General features: G+C 34.5%; 1 protein-coding gene and 1 non-coding gene across 4 annotated transcripts in view; one reads left to right on the top strand and one right to left on the bottom strand.

Annotated features, from left to right (window-relative positions):
- LOC115878820 (F-box/LRR-repeat protein 12) overlaps positions 1–20,906 on the top strand; it is a 47,081-nt gene that overhangs the window by 4,194 nt on the left and 21,981 nt on the right. The window contains exon 1 of one of the 3 annotated variants that reach the window (XM_030895437.1): positions 1,577–1,817. The exons of 1 other annotated variant lie outside the window; for it this stretch is intronic. In XM_030895437.1, the coding sequence (XP_030751297.1) occupies positions 1,734–1,817 (84 nt within the window). In that variant the 5' untranslated portion in view covers positions 1,577–1,733. Of the gene's footprint in view, positions 1–1,576; positions 1,818–9,588; positions 9,807–20,906 lie in introns of those variants that run through there. One more of the 3 variants, XM_030895429.1, reaches the window with a different exon arrangement.
- On the bottom strand, positions 20,604–20,677 carry Trnastop-uca. Its single transcript has one exon. It is a non-coding gene; the product is annotated as a tRNA-Sec (tRNA).

Below are 20,906 nucleotides of genomic sequence, written 5' to 3'. Positions count from 1 at the left end.
ATATTTAAAATTTTTGGACGAAAAAAATTGTCTCTCAATAATATCCGTATACCCTAAACGTCAAAAATAGTGATATCTATTTCAAAAATTGTTCGAATGTCATATAATAATGACCGCAGCTGTAATGGAATTGGTCAAAGAATGCCTAGAGAAGCTCAACAAATTAGGCAAAGAAAATAAAGTCCTCCTACTCTGGGTGCCTGCTCACCAAGGTATAGAAGGCAATGAAAAAGCAAATGATCTAGCTAGTAAAGGAGCGACCGTTCCACTAACTGGACCAGAACCGTTCTGTTTTCCAAGCCGGAACCATACATACATACATACATAGGGGTGCAAGGGGTATTGAAGCCGGAACCAACTGAAAGCGAAACTGAAGAATTTGGAAGACTCCATCCGTAATCTGGAATGGGTGTCCTCCAGTGGTCTAAGACACTCGAAAAAGTTCCTCAGAACTTACGACCGAGAAAAATCAAATATTTTCCTTGATTTAAGTAAAAACGATCTTTGATTATCACGGGATTTCTAACAGGACACAGTCTCCTCAACAAACACCTCAGTAGGCTGAAGCTGAGAAACAACGGCGAATGCCGATTCTGTGGGGAAAATGGGGATACACCAGACCACATTATCACCGAGTGCGTCGAGGCGACGACCGTTCGTGCCATGATCTTTGGTACGGCTGATGCCGAGGATGGAGAACTGGCCTCTGTGGAGCCGTCTCAGATACTGATTTTTGTTAAATCCCTGAGACTGTATGATGAGTTATAACTCGTTATAACTCAAGAAAGGGGAACATACAATAGATCTGTAAGGTTGCGGTGAACTATCCTCCTAAACATTCTACAGTTCTAGGCATATAGCGTTTAACATCCATATTCATAGAATTTTACAGAGAATTTAAGTATGTAATAAAAAATGGGGGCACCCATTTAAAATAAGATAGTTGTTGTCAACGTCCGGTATTTCCGGAAATGTCGACACATTGAAAATATTTTTAATCGATAGATCTCGTTGTAAAACAATGATTTGCAAAAAATCTCCGATCTAGATATTGTGATGCTCTAAAAATTCAAGTACTTGTATTTTTTTTTATTTAGAAGTTACAATATATTTTTTTATATTGTACTTTTAGCCGTCAACAGTCACTGTAATCAGAAGTTATTGGAAATATTCAGTGATAGTTCTAGTGAAGCTTGCAATGAAATATGAATTCTACCTTTATTTTTTTGTTCAACCAAACGGTATTCGCGTATACGTAATAAATTATGAAATGTAAAACACGGTCTCAACTATTCTAAAATTAAAAAATGAGACTCACAGAGCAATAATTTTTAAAAATTTTATAAATAGAAAATAAAAACCTTCGCTTGAATCTTAGCTAAAATATATGTGCTTGTCCGGCATATTCCAGACCAAAAAAATCTGGAGCTGCATGTAGAATATAAATTTAGTTATCTATGCCAGTTCCTAAGTTGAATGCCCCTCGACCTTATTCAATACGTCAGCGTTTTCCTTGTCCACCCTGTACACACAATTAGTGCCCGACTGCCAAAAATGCTTTAATTAGACAAACTGCGTGCCAGTTGCCAGTACATACCTCGACGAAGACTCACCGCTGGCGGATTCCCTTGATGTTTTTCTATGTTGTTAATGTGCCGTGAAATAGTTTCGTGCCTTGTCTCTATGTCAACGGCCAACTAGTGCAAAGAGCGTGGTGAAATTTAAGTGCAACAATGGATTCTTGGGGTCAATTGGATATTGCCACAGCAATTGTGCGAGATGATTTGAATGCTAGTTTCAGAAGGAATAAAAAAATTGTAAGTAACATTTTTTCCATAATGTTTCATAAACCTTCTTTCTTAACATTTTCGTAATCTTATATCTTGATATAAATCTTAAATTGATTGGTTGAAATTGACCTCCACCAATAAATCTATAGGGCCATAAAATTTTAGTACATTCTTCTTGGATCTACATTGGTTTTACTTCATTTTACCTCCCTTAAAATTAGATGGACTGAAAAGTCTTTAAAATTTATCAGTAATAATAAATATTTTGTGGACAATATATTTTGTGGTTGATGTTTTTTCCAAAGCAACAATACTCTCAATCACAAAATCAACAAAGCACTAAATTCTATCCTTTGGCAAAAAATATAATCATCGCAACAAAAACTGGGATATATGAACGATGGTTAAGAACACACTTACATATGGCGCTGAGTCTGGCAGATAAGCAAGTCCATGGAGGGAAAGCTTTCGCAACTGAAATGGACTTCCTCAGAAGAACGGCAAGAAAATCAAAATGGGCAAAAGTACTTAATGAAGAAATGAAAAGAATAACAAAGAAAGAGATAACTATCCTAGAAGAAATCCAATAAAAAAATAATTCATCTGGTATGGGAATATAAACAGAATGGGAGAAGAAAGGCTATCAAAGAACATCATGAAATGGATCCCAAACTGGTAAACGAAAACGAGGAAGACCCCGAGAGACACGGTTAAAAGGGGTAGCAAAGGCAATGTCATTAGGCAATTTACAAGCCGATGACTGGATGGACAGAAGGCAATGGCGGCAAGGAACCGGAAGGCGGATCACGCTGTAGAACCGGACTTATATACAGGATCTCCAAACCAATATACCATGGACATAGAATTACTACGTATTTTGGAATCAAAATAAGTTAATTGACACAATTTACCTCTAAACAAAAGTACCTTGTTTGTCCGCTAAGGGCATCAAACTTTAAAAAATAATCGTATTTTTTTTTTTCAGATATTTTAAAAACCGTTATTCAGATTTGAACGAGATTTTGGGTGTCTATGTTTTCCTAAGTGCTTTAACATTTGGTTTTCACAAAAATCAAGAAAAAGTACGGGAAGGGTAAAAACTACCCCCGCCCCCACATCAATTTTAGTATAAATATTTTCCAACTCCACCGACGACAGTTTCTCTTTTCGTAAAATGGCCCCCCTTGTATTTACTACATTTTTTGTCTCTCATAGTTTTTAGGAAACATTTTTTTGGAGAATTTATTTTTCCAAAGCAGACCTACAAAATATACAGGGAGTTCCAATATTCCGTTTAGTTATAACTCAAGAAAGGGGGCAATCATACAGTCTCAAGGCTTTGATAAATTTTTCCCCTCCTAGACTCTATGCGCCACTGCCTGGGAGTAGCAAAATACGTCTTGCAATACTAGAACGGCCAATAATACTAGGATGCCCCTTATCATTACTTTGGAATTATCAACACCAACAACTTATTTACCTAAAGTTAAGTCGTCTTTAAGTACCCTTAAAGCTTAAGAATTTTTAACTGAAGTAAATGCACATTTCATATGATATTCAATAAATTAATTAAATTAAAATATCAATTAATTGAATTTTAAAACTTATGAATAAATTTGTCATAAGCAATTTTTGTTTGAAGCAATTCCATATACCTAACAAAATATTTTAATATTACCAGTGTGCGTGTATAGTTGGCTAGGCTGCAAAAAATTATATAAAAAATAAATATTTATGACAAATTTAAAATAAAAATTGGCAAAAATCGCAAATATATTTCGAAATCAATATTTCATTGCGTATCTTCCAACCTTCCACCATTTTATACCTTTTTATTAAATTTTTCTTATTCTATATATATTAATTATATATTATAACTAGCGTGTACCAGCGACTTCGTTCGCGTCGAATTAATCATTTGTAATGGTGATGATAAAGCAAAGCAAGAATTTCCATTAACACACAAACTGGATAAAATTTTCTCACGTTTATGTCAGCATGAGAAAAAAACAATATGGCGATATTATTATAATAACTGGTAATATTTGAGGGCTAGTTTCATCTCGTTGGAATTTGACTTTCGAAAAATCCATTTGCCAAAAATAAGCTTTTTACGTCAAGCAGTTTAAGCAGAATCGTGGTTAAGAAATTACCCAACTTTTTGGAACACCCTGTATGATTTTTTAAAAAATTTCAAAATATGTAAAAAAAAACAAATAAATTATGCTTGTCCAAGCGTTTTCCCCTAGGTTTTCCCGAAAGACTAAGTTTTTTAAAGCGGGCGTTTTTGAGACTCAAATCTTAAATTCCAAGAGGGGCGTTTTCACCCTCTTGGAATTTAAGATTTGAGAAGCCCCTCCTTATCGAACCTCTACACCCCAGAGTCAATCCGTTTGCCAAAAATCAGCTTTAAACGTCAAGCAGTTTAAGCAGAATCGTCATTACTCAATGGTCATATTTTATGAAACACCCTGTATAGATTTATAAAAAATTTAAAATATGTAAAACAACAAAATAAAATATACGTGTTTAAGAGTTTTTCCGAAAAACTCACCGGTTTTTAAATAAAAAATATTCTAATATTTGAGGGGTGGTTTTACCCCCTCATAATTCAAGTTTCGAAAAATCCCTTCTTATCGAACCTCTGCACCCTAAAGTCAATCCGTTTTCCAAAAATCAGCTTTAAACGTCCAGCCGTTTAAGCAGAATCGTCATTACTCAATGGTCATATTTTATGAAACAACCTGTATAAATTTATAAAAAATCTTAAAATATGTAAAACAACAAAATATAATATACGTGTTTAAGTGTTTTACCGAAAAACTCACCGGTTTTTAAATAAAAAATATTTTAATATTCGAGGGATAGTTTCACCCCCTTAGAATTCGAGTTTCAAAAAATCCCTTCTTATCGAACCTCTACACCCTAAAGTCAATCTGTTTTCCAAAAATAAGCTTTTTACGTCAGGCGCTTTAAGCAGGATCGTGATTAATCAATGACCAGATTTTTCGAAACACCCTGTATACATTTTTAAAAAATCTTAAAATATGTAAAAAAACAAAATAAAATATACGTGTTTAAGCGTTTTTTCGGAAACTTGACCGTTTTTTAAAGAAAAAATATTGTAATATTTGAGGGGTGGTTTCACCCTCTTGGAACTGGAATTTCGAAAAATCCCTTCTTATCGAACCTCTACACCCTAAAATCAACATGTATGCCAAAATTGAGCTTCTTACGTTGAGTGGTTTGAGCAGGATCGTGATTAATCAGTATGTCAGTCACTTAAGGATTTTATATATTAGTATAGATTACATTTTTCTTCTGGGCTTTCGACTACGTATATTGTCTGTAGCTTAGCTAACAGTTTACTAGAAGAAGAAAACAAGACACGATAGTAGAATGAAAAATTGTTGCTTATTACATTTCTTCAGTTTTATTGTTTCCCTCTTTATATTTGGTCTATTATACAACTATTAAAAAAAGGCATATGTGACTGAGCAAAGAAGCTGTTTGTCTAGATCTAATACCTAGTTCAGGATAGTATATAAAATCAAGGAACTTAGCGCAGCTGAGTTCCAATAATGTTTACAATAAACAATAACATTTTGTTTCTTGTTCAAATTTTATCCTTGTGATAGCAAAAACTCCCTCCATGATTAACTTTAAAACAATGTTTATTCCATAAAAACTTTATTTCAGTTATTTTACCAAATTATACTAATATACTTAATCCGCATAATAGGCAAATCCAGTAAGTACTAAGTATAACAATTAGAAAGTTTCTCGGATTATCTTCTCAGGCTCTTTTTACGTTCAATCTATTTTCAACCCTATATCGAAGCTATTTAAATCGACCAACTGAAATAGACCCGTGAATACGCTGTTGTAGTGTGGCCACAGAAGGTCCAGATATACATTGTGTTACTTACGTCCAAATCTGTAAAATTGAATTTATTGATTCTTGCTCCTAGTTTAAAGATAAGGAGCTTCCAACCACTATTAGTGTTCCCTTCGTCTACCAAAAGATGCTCCTGGCAAAGTGAACTAGCTAACTGCAAACTGAATTAGCTCGGGTACTCTAGCACCCACGAGAGGAAAACAGTGGGTACAGGGTGGGTACCCACGAGCCTAAGTGTCAAAACTAATCAGTCTAGCAACTTTAAGCGACACTTATCTCATTCACCGCAAGGCAAAACGTCGTTCCATCGTCAAATGAAGTTTTAGACCCTTTGAGTATTTCCATTCCAGGAGTAGGAGGACTTTATTTTCTTTGCCTAATTTGTTCAGCTTCTCTAGGCGTTCTTTGGCCAACTTCGAATTGATGGTTACTGAGTTGATCGCGTTTAGTGCTGCTTGACTATCGGATAAGATGGTTATTTCCTGTTTTCGATAGTTCCTATCTAAGATAATTAATGTACGCATCTTTTGATAGCGTGTTCCTCCCCAAGACAGCATGACTAAAATCATACGCCTTCCTGTTGATGATGGTATTAATTTATAAAGCGGTGGTTTAATGATAGATTAAGAAAATAAATGATTTTAACCTATAAGGAAAAATATTGAGACATTCAAATTCAATATCAACCTTAGAATAATTTAGCCTGATCAGTGAAGGAAAGTCAATCCACAAGGACTGCTATGCTTATTCCCCATGACTACTGGTGCATCCTCGACACATCTCTAAACCACCAGCCAATCTAATTTAGAAAAGAATATGGCAATACGACACAAGAGTATATGCCGTAAATTGGACACCGATAGGTTGGACTTCACAATTCAAATTCATACAAGTAGTACTACTATTTTTATTTCGCTAGTTTGACTTAACGTAGTGCAGAGAAAAGTAGTGGGGTAATAATATTCATTTAAATGCCAACTGCAACTCTGTATAGTGAGGTAAAATTGCCAACTGCAACTCTGTGTAGTGAGGTAAAATGTCATAATGATGAACAATTATGTTATGTGGATGTCGTTCCTATACTAGCCTTTTGGCTTATTAGACTAGAGACTAAATCTATATACATATATATAAATCTCTAAGTCCTGACCATAGACAAACTAACAAAAGCAAGACGCGTCAACGCTGTACTGCAAAACGGTAACAAGTTTGATACGAGTTTATTACCCCGCTTGCGTCAACTGGCCTTTTAGACGAGGACGGTTTACTTATGGATTGTGTATTTTGTAGTAGCCTTTTAGACAAGGATGTTTAATTAAAAAGCGTTTATTAAAATCAAATAAATTTATTTCCATCGGTAAAATAAACAATAATTTCTGGACATAACAGATATAAAAACAAAAGTTAAATAAACGAAAACGTATTCCTCTTATTAAAATAACAAAAAGATGATAAAAAACAACAGTTATGGTAAACGAAATAAAAGCATTATTCTTCAAAAGGTACAAAAAATAATTATGTATATTATAATATTAATAATAGGAACAACAAGAAACATCTTAAAAATATACAACTTTTTCAAATATAAAACAAAAACATAAACTTCACATTTTCACAAGAATTTGCAAAAATATTAACATTTCGAGTGTATTATAAAATATAAAGCACGAAAATTCAAATCATAAAAAAGATTAAAAGATAAAGATTCTTATAACTTACAGTCAATTTGTAGGACCTTCGTTTTGTCTACGTTAGCGATGTAATCACAATAATATGTATAATCACAGTAATTATTATGTTCTTCATAAATGTAAAATGTATTAAATTATTTGTTTTCGTTTTGTACGCTAATAAAATAATAGTAATAACCAAACAAAAGGCAAAATCAGGAATTCAACAGTTCGTTCAAGGATGGTTCAAGGCAAAAACGTTTTTCGTTTTATTTAGGTTAGGTTTGACGAGTGCGACTGCGCGATGATTTCTGACTCAACTGGCCAGCGCAAAAACAATAATTCGACTTCCTCAATCCTTTGAAAAGTCTTGCTTTTGTTAGTTTGTCTATGGTCCTGACTGATCACTGACTCATCAACGCCCAGACCAAACCCTTGACTCTAGAAAGCTGAAATTTTGCACAGAGGTTCTTTTTATGATGTTTACGTGAGATAAGAAAGGATTTTTTAAAATTCATCCCCTAAGAGGGTAAAAAGGGGGGTGGAATATTACAATATTTTTTATTTAAAAAACGGTCAAGTTTTCGAAAAAACGCTTAAACACGTATATTTTTTTTACATATTTTGAGACTTTTTAAAAATGTATACAGGGTGTCTCGAAAAATCTGATCATTGATTAATCACGATCCTGCTTAAAGCGCTTGACGTAAAAAGTTGATTTTTGGAAAACGGATTTACTTTAGGGTGTAGAGGTTCGATAAGAAGGGATTTTTCGAAACTCGAATTCTAAGGGGGTGAAACCACCCTCAAATATTAGAATATTTTTTATTTAAAAACCGGTGAGTTTTTCGGAAAAACTCTTAAACACGTATATTTTATTTTGTTGTTTTACATATTTTAAGATTTTTATAAAATATATACAGGGTGTTTCATAAAATATGGCCACTGAGTAATCACGATTCTGCTTAAACTGCTTGACGTTTAAAGCTGATTTTGGCAAGCGGATTGACTGTGGGGTGTAGAGGTTCGATAAGGAGGGGTTTCTCGAACCTCAAATTCCAAGAGGGTAAAAACGTCCCTCAAATAATCTATACTAATATATAACATTCTTAAATGACTCACTGATTAATCACGATCCTGCTCAAACCACACAACGTAAGACGCTCAATTTTGCCATACAGGTTGATTCTAGGGTGTAGTGGTTCGATAAGAAGGGATTTTTCGAAATCCCAGTTCCAAGGGGGCGAAACCACCCCTCAAGTATTATCATATTTTTAATTTTAAAAACGATCAAGTTTCCGAAAAAACGCTCGTACGCGTATATTTTATTTTGTTTTTTACATATTTTAAGATTTTTTAAAAATGTATACAGGGTGTTTCGAAAAATCTGGTCATTGATTAATCACGATCCTGCTTAAAGCGCTTGAAGTAAAAAGCTGATTTTTGGAAAACGGATTGACTTTAGGGTGTAGAGGTTCGATAAGAAGGGATTTTTCGAAACTCTAATTCTAAGGGGGTGACACCACCCCGCAAATATTAGAATATTTTTATTTAAAACCGGTGAGTTTTTCGAAAAACTCTTAAACACGTATATTTTATTTTGTTGTTTTACATATTTTAAGGTTTTTTATAAATTTGTACAGGGTGTTTCATAAAATATGACCATTGAGTAATCACGATTCTGCTTAAACTGCTTGACGTTTAAAGCTGATTTTGGTAAACGGATTGACTGTGGGGTGTAGAGGTTCGATGAGGAGGGGTTTCTCTAATCTTAAATTCCAAGAAGAAAACGCACCTCAAATATTACATTATTTGTTATTTAAAAAACGGTTAGTCTTTCAGGAAAACGCTTGGACACGTATAATATATTTTGTTTTTTACATATTTTTAAATTTTTTAAAAAATCATACAGGGTGTTCCAAAAAGTTGGGTAATTGATTAACCACGATTCTGCTCCAGTTTGTATGTTAATGGAAATTGTTGCTTTGCTTTATCATATCACCATTACAAATGATTAATTCGACGCGAACGAAGTCGCGGGTACATGGTAGTATCATTATAAAAAGTGTACTTAGTATGTAGTATTTTGCTCAATTTAATAGTTGATCATTTAAATGAATATACCCTAATGAAATTTCAATATCACGTCTCCGAAGGATATCTAAAATTAACCGGGAATCTGAACTACCGAAAATATTTATCAGCTATTAATAGAATGCGAGTGAGCAACTCCAGCGACGCGTACTCTACTTTAGCAGTGTATGTTACGTAAAGTTATGTGACTTTTGCGACATTACTTCTTGAAATTCACCCTAAAAATATAACAAACAGTGACAAAAGCAGTGTAAAATGGATGTATGTCCCGACGTGTGGGGCCAGCTGGCCTTAGAAGCCTCTCAAGTCTACCTCACCGAAGGCACCGGTGCCAGGAGTCCTTTTGCTGCAACGGTACGTCATTAAACAGAGAAAAATGTGATTGATATTTTAGGTTCAGTTTAAAGGAAATTATTTATAGCTATTGATTATTTCGGTTTACTTTTAAGATAATTGCAATAATGGATCACGAGTAAATAAATTGTTGTAATAGTTAATGTGTCTCCCGACGCCGACGCGGCAAATGATTGAATTTTAAAATGGGGATTTATGATCCTAAATAAATACATTTAAATTTAGTTTGCAGCTCCAAATGGATATTGACTAAAGCTTCGTTCAGAACCTCGCAATTAGTGGTTTCAATTACACTTTATACTTTTTAGTTTACGATCATTCACAGTGTTTAGAAAACACAATGAAAATTAATAGAATATCCTAGCAAAAGCTTGCGTTAATCAGTTGTATCCATAGAGAAACCCTAATATTTAGCTTATAAAACAATCAACTTTTGGTTTCTAACCACAATTTCTCTTGGCGGAAGATAATCAAAGACTAAAATGACATTTCTGGCAAGTATAATTAGTGGAAAAGTTAAAAGTTTGATAACTTTTTCTACTAATTTTATTGAAAATGCCTATCGGTAATTTTGACGTTCTGAATGCTTACATTGAAATTAAAGGAACAAGATTCTACGCTAATTGAAACCACTAATATGTTCCACTAATTGCGAGGTTCTGAATTAAGCTTTAAGCTATGAGCATTTCAGAATGTCAAAATTAACGGTAGGCATTTCCAATTAGTAGAAAAAATTATCAAACTTTTAACTTCTCCACTAATTATACTTCAAAATTTGCAAGAAATATAATTTTGGCAAACTTCCGTTAAGAGAAATTGTGGTTAGAAATCAAAAGATGATTGTTTTATAAAAGTTTTATAAGCTATAAATATTCGACTTTCTCTATGGATACAACTGACTAAGGCAAGCTGTTGGTAGGATATTTTATTAATTTTAATTGTGTTTTTTAAACATTGTGAATGATCGTAAACTAAAAAGTATAAAGTGTAATTGAAACGACTAATTTATTCCACTCATTGCGAGGTTCTGAATGAAGCTTAAATATTAAATCTAGGAGTTCCATTCTAATAGTAAATAAAAATATCCTTGAGGAAGTTCGTATGATAATAAAATCGTTAGAATCTTATGGTACTATTCATATACCTACTTTCTGTAGGATACATCTGTGACTTTATGCTTAACTTTATTTTTTTTATCCAATAGACATAGAGTTAAAAGAATAGTCAGAATAAGTTACGTGTTATTTTTATAAATTTATTGACAAAACATAAAAGTATAGTTTATTTTACTCTATTAAACATTTTAAAACATTTGGCAACTTACGATTAAACGTTTTACAACATTTGTTTACAAATAATAAGAAAAGTTGTCTGTCCTATCCAATAAAAATTTCGATAGATTTTTTTTGGTGAGGGGGTGGTAAACAAAATTATTGGCGAATGGTGCTCGTTCCCATCACCATCTTGAGGGATATAATCATAGAGACAAACTCCAGACAGTGTGGGAGTCAAATGTTACCCAATAAAAAAGTTCACCTCCGAGGAATCAGTTGCCGAAGTACGGTCAGCTATTATTCCTGCTGGTATTGGGGAAAAAGAGAGAACAGATTGTTTATAGGGATTTCGGAGGACTATTTTAAAGCAAGGAGAGGGAAGACAAAGTTAATTGTCCAGAAGATTTTTGGCACGGTCGGCAACGCCTGGCTTTGGATGCCAATTTTTGTGTATTCGAAGAGTACAGGCAGTTTGTTTAGTACAATAAGATGTACTGAACGAAGAGAGAAGAGCAAGTATTTTCACAAGCCCATGAAATAAAGCGCCGCCACAGTGGATCGAAGTATAGGGATATAGCGGTCAGAAATAGAAAAAAATACTTTAATAAGTAATTTGTAGCCAAGCTGCTTTATTTATGGTGACAAGAAAAATATCTATAGATTTTTTTATAATTTTAGTTGAATTTTAGCAAAACGCCGGTCTAATTATGACTGCAAAAATTATTTTTTTGTAAAGCGTGTCACTTAATAATATCGGTAAAGGTACACACCTGTAGATTTACCGTTATCGTTTAGTAATGATTTCTGGTGAACTCCAAAAAATGTTTTTCTTACATTAAGAGCCCCATGCCCCCTCCTTTAAAGGGTGAACGTGGGGGATGGGTTTCGGGAAATGTGAGCAAGTGAAAGGTGAAAGAGATAAGTTTATAAATTCTTTAAAAATCACTTCTGGTATCACTAGCTGTTTGTTTAGACCATTCTTAATAAAAAAATTCAAGTTCCCCCGTGAAAAAATAAAATAACAAGATACCAATTTAACAATGGGATCCAAAAAATCTATTATATAGGTCTCGTCTCCATAAATAAGTACAATGTAGTTCCCTTTTCTCCGTGCGGCGACCACACATTTTAAAGCCTAAACAAACAAATTTCAACATGCCCCTCGCTTCCCCGCTCCCCCACCTCATTACATGCCCTTGCATCATTTCTTATTCAGTCTTTTTTTGTGTGCGGTACGACCCACATCGAATGTCGCGTAAAAGATATCGATCGGCTCTCGCTCCGTAGAGCGGAGTGTTTTAGATTATCTTAAACGGATGGATAAGCGATTAAAGTTATTAGAAAATAAAAACATGCATAAAAGAAAAAGATTAGTGACAAGTTTGGAAGAGGAAAGTGTAACAAGTTTTGAGAGGCAGGCGAATAGTAGTGATTATTCGCAAGATTCTGAGGACGAGATTAGAAGCAGTGTTTGAGATGTTAGAAATAAAGGTAAATAAACATATAACATATACATATACAATACCTGAATAGTAGGGGAAATTTCTTCTAAGCTTGGGTATATAGGTATTGTGGGTGAATACCTTAGTGAATGCTTATATTATCTAGATTTTTCCACTTATGCTTATATTACACTAATATGACAGAGTACGTTGGTGGTTACTCTAGCTTGGTTTATAGGACATTAAATTTATTCACGTTAATTGTAGCGGAGTACAGTGATGGTTACTCTAGCTTGATGTGTAGGTATTGTTGGTGAATACCTCAGTGAATGCTTATATTACCTAGTTTTTTCCCACTTATTACATTAATACAGCAGAGTACGTTGGTGGTTACTCTAGCTTGGCATATATGAATTATTGATGAATACTTATCGCATGGCTGTCTTATTATACTAATATGGCAGATTACGTTGGTGGTTACTCTAGCTTGGTTTATAGGACATTAAATTTATTCACGTTAATTGTAGCGGAGTACAGTGGTGGTTACTCTAGCTTGGTGGGTAGGTATTGTTGGTGAATACCTCAGTGAATGCTTATATTATCTAGTTTTTCCCACTTTTTACAGTAATACAGCAGAGTACGTTGGTGGTTACTCTAGCTTGGTTTATAGGACATTAAATTTATTCACGTTAATTGTAGCGGAGTACAGTGGTGGTTACTCTAGCTTGGTGGGTAGGTATTGTTGGTGAATACCTCAGTGAATGCTTATATTATCTAGTTTTTCCCACTTTTTACAGTAATACAGCAGAGTACGTTGGTGGTTACTCTAGCTTGGTTTATAGGACATTAAATTTATTCACGTTAATTGTAGCGGAGTACAGTGGTGGTTACTCTAGCTTGGTGGGTAGGTATTGTTGGTGAATACCTCAGTGAATGCTTATATTATCTAGTTTTTCCCACTTTTTACAGTAATACAGCAGAGTACGTTGGTGGTTACTCTAGCTTGGTATATATGTATTATTGGTGAATATTTATCGCATGGCTGTCTTACTACAATAATATGGCAGAGTACGTTGGTGGTTACTCTAGCTTGGTTTATAGGACATTAAATTTATTCAAGTTAATTGTAGCGGGAGTACAGTGGTGGTTACTTAGCTTGGTGTGTAGGTATTGTTGGCGAATACCTCAGTGAATGCTTATATTACCTAGTTTTTTCCCACTTATTACATTAATACAGCAGAGTACGTTGGTGGTTACTCTAGCTTGGTATATATGTATTATTGGTGAATACTTATCGCATGGCTGTCTTGCTTTTATTTGCAAGTTGGTAGTCCCATAAGGGCACGTTGGTGGTTGTCCTTATGGAGTGACGTTTTGCTAAGCTAGCTGTATAAGATTTATAAACTCCTTAAGCATGAGTTAGCCCAATATGTGTTTACATATCATGATATTTTCTTATAGGTGAAAGCGCTAGTACACTTATTAAAAAAAGGTATTGGAAAGAGCCTACCTAAACCTTTGTAGGAAGGTTTATTAGCGGTTTTAGGAGATAAGGTAGACGGGAAAAATACCACGACACCACCGATTCAACCGGAAATTGCAGAAAGATGGATACACATCGCAAAAACCGGCCTTGAAGAACCCGTTCTTAACCTATTAATGGAGAAGTACCCCATAGAGAATGCTACCTCTTTAGGACCACCATAGTTAAATTTAATGGGGAAACAGGCCATACATGATAATGTGGAGTGCAGAGATGAAATTGGCTAAAATTCAATCAAGATTAGCAGCCAGTTTGTCGGCTATAGGCCAAGTAATGGCAAAAATTTTAGAGGAAAAAGGAGAGGGGGGAGAAAGGAATATAAAGCATTATATAGAGACCCTAAACGACACAGAACGTCTTATAACTGGTGTTATCCATTCCGAGTCAATATCGAGGAGGGAACTAGTGTCTTTCGATTTAAATAAAAATTGGAAAACCACTCTAACGGAATCCCCTTTGGATACCTGGTTGTTTGGTGAGGATTTGGAAGGAAGATTAAAGGCGGCCAAAGAGTTGTCCGCCTTTAACTGTCATCCAGTCAGTTAAAGACTGTCAGAAGTACTCCAGGAAGAATCGTATCAAATGCAGCCAGATCTCGGTCCACGCCGCATTTAAACTTCAAAAGTCTGCCTCAACATCAGCAGGGAGGGAAACGGGACAGACTCAATGTTCGAGAAACTTCCTACAACCGCCCACGTCAAAGGCGGACCTGGAACCGAATACAACACTTCGGCGTAAGGTCGCGTTCTCAGGGAAGATGTATAGGGATAATAGATGTATTATGGCATGGTTGCAAGGTTTTAAAATTCCGTTTGTGACGAGACCATCACATAACATAATCTCAGGTAGACATAAATGGTCGGTGCAACAACATAAGACAATTGAGGGCAACGTTCGGAGATTGCTTAGTATAGGGGCTATTTCTAAGGCACAGCCATGTAAAAATCAGTTTATTACAGAGATATTCACGTTTCAGTTGTTTATTTAGATGATTTTTAATTACTAGGAGATTCTTATGATGCATGTTTAGCAAATGTATTAGAAACAATTGGACTACTCGAATATGGGGTTTATTGTAAACTATAAAAAGAGTATTATCTCCACAAAAAATTGTGACGTTTTTGGGGTTTAAATTAAACTCTATGGATATGACTATTTCTGTTCAAGAGGAAAAAATCACAAAAATAATTTTGCATTTAAAAAAGTTTTTAAGATGGAAGAAATGCACTACAAGGGAGTTTGTAAGGCTAACAGGGAAGTTGATATCCATATGTCCAGCCATAAGTACGGTTATTTATATACCAAATTGTTTCGAGAGAGAAAAAAATTTAGCGTTAAAGAGTAATAAAGGAAATTATAACGGAACTATGAAAATTTCTAAGAAGTTATGTGTTGATACCGATTGGTGGATTCGAAACATACCTATTAGCAAAAACTTATTATCATATAGTAAATACTCTATGGAAATATTCTCTGACGCATCAGATATTGGATGGGGTGTTTGTTGCAATAACATAAGTTCTCAAGGTCTCTGGCCTACCTACGAATGAGAAGAACACATAAATTTTAGGGAGTTACAAGCTGTTTATTTTGGCTTGAAAGGCTTTGCTAATGACTTATCTAACGTTTCTAGCTTGTGCAAGGTAGACAGTGTTGTCTACCCTATATGCCAGTGCAGTAGTGTTACTGCACTGGCATATACCTATATTACATAGAACATAATGTGTTCAATTTCCAAGTTAAACAATATCCCTCGAATAATTTGGCAATGGTGTGAGGAAAGGAGATTATTTATCGTAGCCTCTTATATTAGATCTCAAGAGAATAAGGAAGCTGACAGGGCTTCCAGGGAATTTAAGGTCGAGACAGAATGGAGTTTAGCGAGCTGGGCATTTGGGAAATTGGTCACTATAAGTGGGGTTTACCGGAAATAGATTTGTTTGCTACGCATATAAATGCTAAATGCAAGAAATACATATCGTGGCACAGGGACCCAGATATGTACGCCATTGATGCCTTTACAACAAACTGGGAAACATTTTATTTTTTGCTTTCCCTCCATTTTCAATGGTCCCAAAGGCTCTGCAAAAAGAAAAAAAATTATTTCTGATCAGGCAGAAGGTATAATGGTTGTACCCAACTGGGTTTCGCAACCTTGGTATTCGGTTTTAAGGGCGATGTTAATAGATGAGCCGATTATTTTTTTAAATTAATAAATATTTACTTCTTTTAGCGGATCTCCCCACCCGTTAGCCAACATCTTTCTCTGACGGGAGGTCCGGCTATCAGGCAAGCCTTGCTCTTAGGGAATGTTCCAGAAGAAGCGCTGGAAATTTGCATGTCTTCAATAACAAGTAACACCTTAAAACAGTCTAACTCAGGGCTTAAATAATGGTGGGAATTTTGTAGCGTTAAGAACTTAGATCCCTTCTCGGTTTCGGGTTCCAACGTTCTAATATTTTGACTCAACTCTTTAACGAAGGCGCATCTTTTAGCTCATTAAGTTCTTATAGAGCAGCCATAGCACAGATAGCGGGCCCAGACCTCTTACAAGATTTTCGTATGCAAAGGTTTTTTAAGGGAATATATATGTTGAGACCTAATAAGCCCAAGTCCGAAAATACCTGGGATCCTACGTACGTAGTACTTAATTATTTAAAAATAAAAAATAATTATGAGTTAACCTTGGAGGGGCTTACGCATAAATTAGTGACATTACTGGCCTTAGCATCGGGTCAACGTTTACAAACACTATCGCTTATTGATATAAGGGAAATTTTTCGGAAGTTAGGGGAAATACATATAAAAATTAGCGCAAGATTAAAAACATTCGGTAGAAATAAGCCGCAACCCTTTTTACGCTTACCTTATTTCAAGAAAGACGCTAATTTATGCGTAGCTAGCACGTTAGTAGAGTATCTAAAACGAACAGAGAGCATTAGAGGAAGTATAACTTCTGTTTTCGTAACAATCAAGAAACCGCATAAGAAAACATCCACTCAAACCTTGGGGAGCTGGATTAAAATTGTCCTAAATAAGAGTAGGATTGATACGGATCATTTTACCGCTCATAGTACACGGCATGCTGTAACTTCAGCAGCTGCCAGGAAAGGGTTAAATTTTGATACCATCAGACTCGCTGCTGGTTGGTCTAAAAATTCTAGAATGTCGCTACTGTTTACAATAGATCCTTGATGGATAATGAGAATAGTTTTGTTGAGAAATTAATCTTTATATATTTTCAATATAGAAATGGGAGAAAAGATTATGTTGTTGTTATTACTTTAAAAAATCTACATTGTACTTATTTATGGAGACGAGACCTATATAATCACAAGATTAAACGAACTTACCTGAAGTGAAGTTCAATCTTGATTATATGAAGGTCTCGTCGAAATAAATAAGTTCCCTCCCACCCTCAACCTCAATTTACAACAACATAATAAGTATCTTTAAAATTGACTAAATAAGAAATGATGCAAGGGCATGTAATGAGGTGGGGGAGCGGGGAAGCGAGGGGCATGTTGAAATTTGTTTGTTTAGGCTTTAAAATGTGTGGTCGCCGCACGGAGAAAAGGGAACTACATTGTACTTATTTATTTCGACGAGACCTTCATATAATCAAGATTGAAGTTCACTTCAGGTAAGTTCGTTTAATCTTGTGATTATATCCGTGCAGACGAAGAAGTGTTTATAATTTAATTATGTTTGTAAAAAAGTTTTATTTTGTAAATCAAGTGATTTCCATATTTAAAAGAAACTTTAAACAATACTAAAATAAACCTAAAAAAAATAAAGTATAAAATTTAAAAAATATATATTTCACAAAACAAAAAAACTAAACCACCATTACCACTCTGAACGTAAAAGTAGAAAATAATATTTATTTAAGAAAACATATTCTCAACCAACTCAGTAATATGTTCTATAAAAGGAGTTCTTTGGCTTCATCATCCAGCTCTAAACATTCACTTTTCTTCCACATATGCCGAAATGCAACCAAATAAGGGTCAGAGGATATCAGGAGACAATTAAAAACATCTTGATTTGTGGCATGCCGTGAACATTTTCGACTATTTTCTTTTCTGAAAAAACGTAACTTAAAATTGTGTTGCGGTCTATTGAGAAACACGGACTACTTCAAACAAATATATCGCATGAATAGGCAGAATTCGGCAAACCATTTTTTGTTTATAAACAAATACATTCCTCAAACAATATTATCACAGATTATAATCTTTGTTTTTTCTTTACTGTTTTTCGTGGTTCCAATTTTCGGAATCAGGCACTAGTTAGGTGACTAGTTTGCGCATATAGCACGCCCACTTATGGCCTCTAAAATTGTGCACCTGACCGGCACAGTTATTAGAGAGTTATCGGAAAACCGAATAGCGTCATTCAGTATTTACGCGTACCTTATCATGGTTACGATATGCGCGAGTCAATTTTTAACGCAACACCCGCTAATAACGTTACCGATTGACGTAATTTGCGGATCAATTACACCAAGCGCTCTTTCTAAATAACCTCTGATAACGTTTAAAAATTGCTCAAATGGGCATGTGCGGGTATTTGACAACCGGAGCCGGCCGGCGAGATCTTTTATTTTAGGTTATGTTTGAATTGTTTTGAATTATTGCTTTAGTTATATTAGGTAATTTGATATTTAAGTAGCTGGGATTAGTTTTAATTAAATAAATATGGCCCAAAATATGGATTCCACCTCTTCCAATACTAAAGAACCTATAAAGAGTCTTAGGTTTACAGCAGATGACGACTTAGCCCTTCTAAGAGAATTTGTTGCTTGTTGCCCTAAATCAACTGGCAGACGTTGAACAATAAAGCACTGGAAATAAGCACTTTAGCCCTTTAGTTTTAAAATACCTAGTAAACAAAACAATTTCAAAGTTTTAAATTCAAAGTTAGGTTAGTTAGAATTCTTTCCGATCCGATAATTATAAATGAAGAGAGTTAATACCACCTCACGTAAAGGAAATAACACCTGGCCTTAGTAACGTCCATGCATGCTATTCGGTTTAGCGATATCTCTCTATTACGCTGGTTATTGTTATTTTATGCGAGTTTATTTTTGCGCACAGGAAATTTGACTCGTTTGCATATCGTCATAAAAAACAATTTTCGTACCACGAATTAGGGACAAGATTTTTATCTGTATACTTATAGGATACCTAATCTGTGATATTATTTGCGATAAGAGGAAACGTCGATAAGCGTCGAAGGTATTTTTTTGGTATTTTGAAAACTATAAAAATATGGATAAAAACGACGTTTAAAAAAACATGAAAAATTAATACATGATAATAATTTCAGAACTTTCTTAGTAATACTCCAAAAGTAGAAAAAACCTTTTCTTTAAAGCATAAAAAATAATAATCATCTCGGGTTTTTTAAAGCCTCCAGGAATATTTAGATTCTTATTTGCTATTACTAAGCGAAAAAGACAATTAAATGTGATGGGTTTCAGAGAAAAAAAAAACATGGTTACAAATTTTATTCAAAAAATTTGTTGTTGTTTTTTTTTTAAACCAATGCTACTACTATTCAAAAAGTTTAACAGTGTGTCATATAGTTTAATTTTTCCAAAATCACTTATGACCGCTCTTTAACATATGCAAGAGCCACTGTGGCGCCGGAGCAAGTTGTTGTGTAATAAATACTTCGCATTGTTCTTTTTCCGACTTATAGGATCGCCATAGCGATTCACTCCTAGATATATAAATAAAGATACAAGACTCTGTTGTCGGCAAGGTATACATATTATGAAGTGCCAGTCCACCAGGATAGAAGGCAATCTATCTAGTTAGAAAAGGAGCGAACAGTCTACTAACTGGGCGAGAACCAACTGCCCATATGGAAACCAACTTAAAGCGGAACTCAAGAAGTTGAAAGACTTCATCCGTAACCTGGAATGGGAATCCTTTCAACGGTCTAGGATACTCGAAGAAATTTCTCAGAACTTACGGTCAAGAAAAATCACAGATTTTCCTTGATTTAAGTAAGAACAATCTTCGGATTGTTACGGGGTTTTTAATAGGACCTCAATAATGAACACCTATGTAGATTGAGCCGGCAAAAAAGGCGAATGCAGATTCTGCGAGGAAAATGGGGAAACACCAGAACTCCTCATCACTGAGTGTACCGAGACGACAACCATTCTGATTGATATCGGAGATGGAGAAATGACCTCAATAAAACACTTTCAGATATTTGCTTTTGTCAAAGCCCTGAGACTGTATGAACTCGTTATAACACAACTCAAGAAAGGGGACAAAATAGATCTGTAAGGTCGCGGTGGATTAACTCCCCTATCATACATTCTACAATCTACATACATATTATGAATCCATAAGAAAGAGTTACAGTCATCAAGGAAAAGTCACTTTAGCAGTTACAATCATTAACTAATCATTTCTCTAGTTTGAGACAAATTCATAATAATAAGTTAACAAAATAATTAAAAGTTGCAAGTTATAAAACAAACATATTACTCTATCGAATATGGGAACAAAAGAAGGATAGGTTCCACCGAGATTTGAACTCGGATCGCTGGATTCCTGAAGTCCAGAGTGCTAACCATTACACCATGGAACCTCTGTATTAATAAAAATATTATCTGTTGCAATTAATTTTGTAATAAAAATTCTTTATAAAAGTGCAGAAAAATATTTACATATTAATCTTTACGTCAACGCTGCCGAGGTCTTTTAATTATTTTTTCATTATCTTTTTAGATAAAATGTTTAGTTGGGAAGCGAACCACTTGACAACAAATCAATTTTCATAAATGATTGTTATACCTACTTGGTCATAAAAGCCAAAT

The sequence above is a fragment of the Sitophilus oryzae genome, unplaced genomic scaffold (assembly GCF_002938485.1).
Source record: "Sitophilus oryzae breed Bouriz unplaced genomic scaffold, Soryzae_2.0 scaffold_1063_pilon_pilon, whole genome shotgun sequence".
NCBI lineage: Eukaryota > Metazoa > Arthropoda > Insecta > Coleoptera > Curculionidae > Sitophilus > Sitophilus oryzae.
This window is presented reverse-complemented; position numbering and strand designations above follow the sequence as displayed.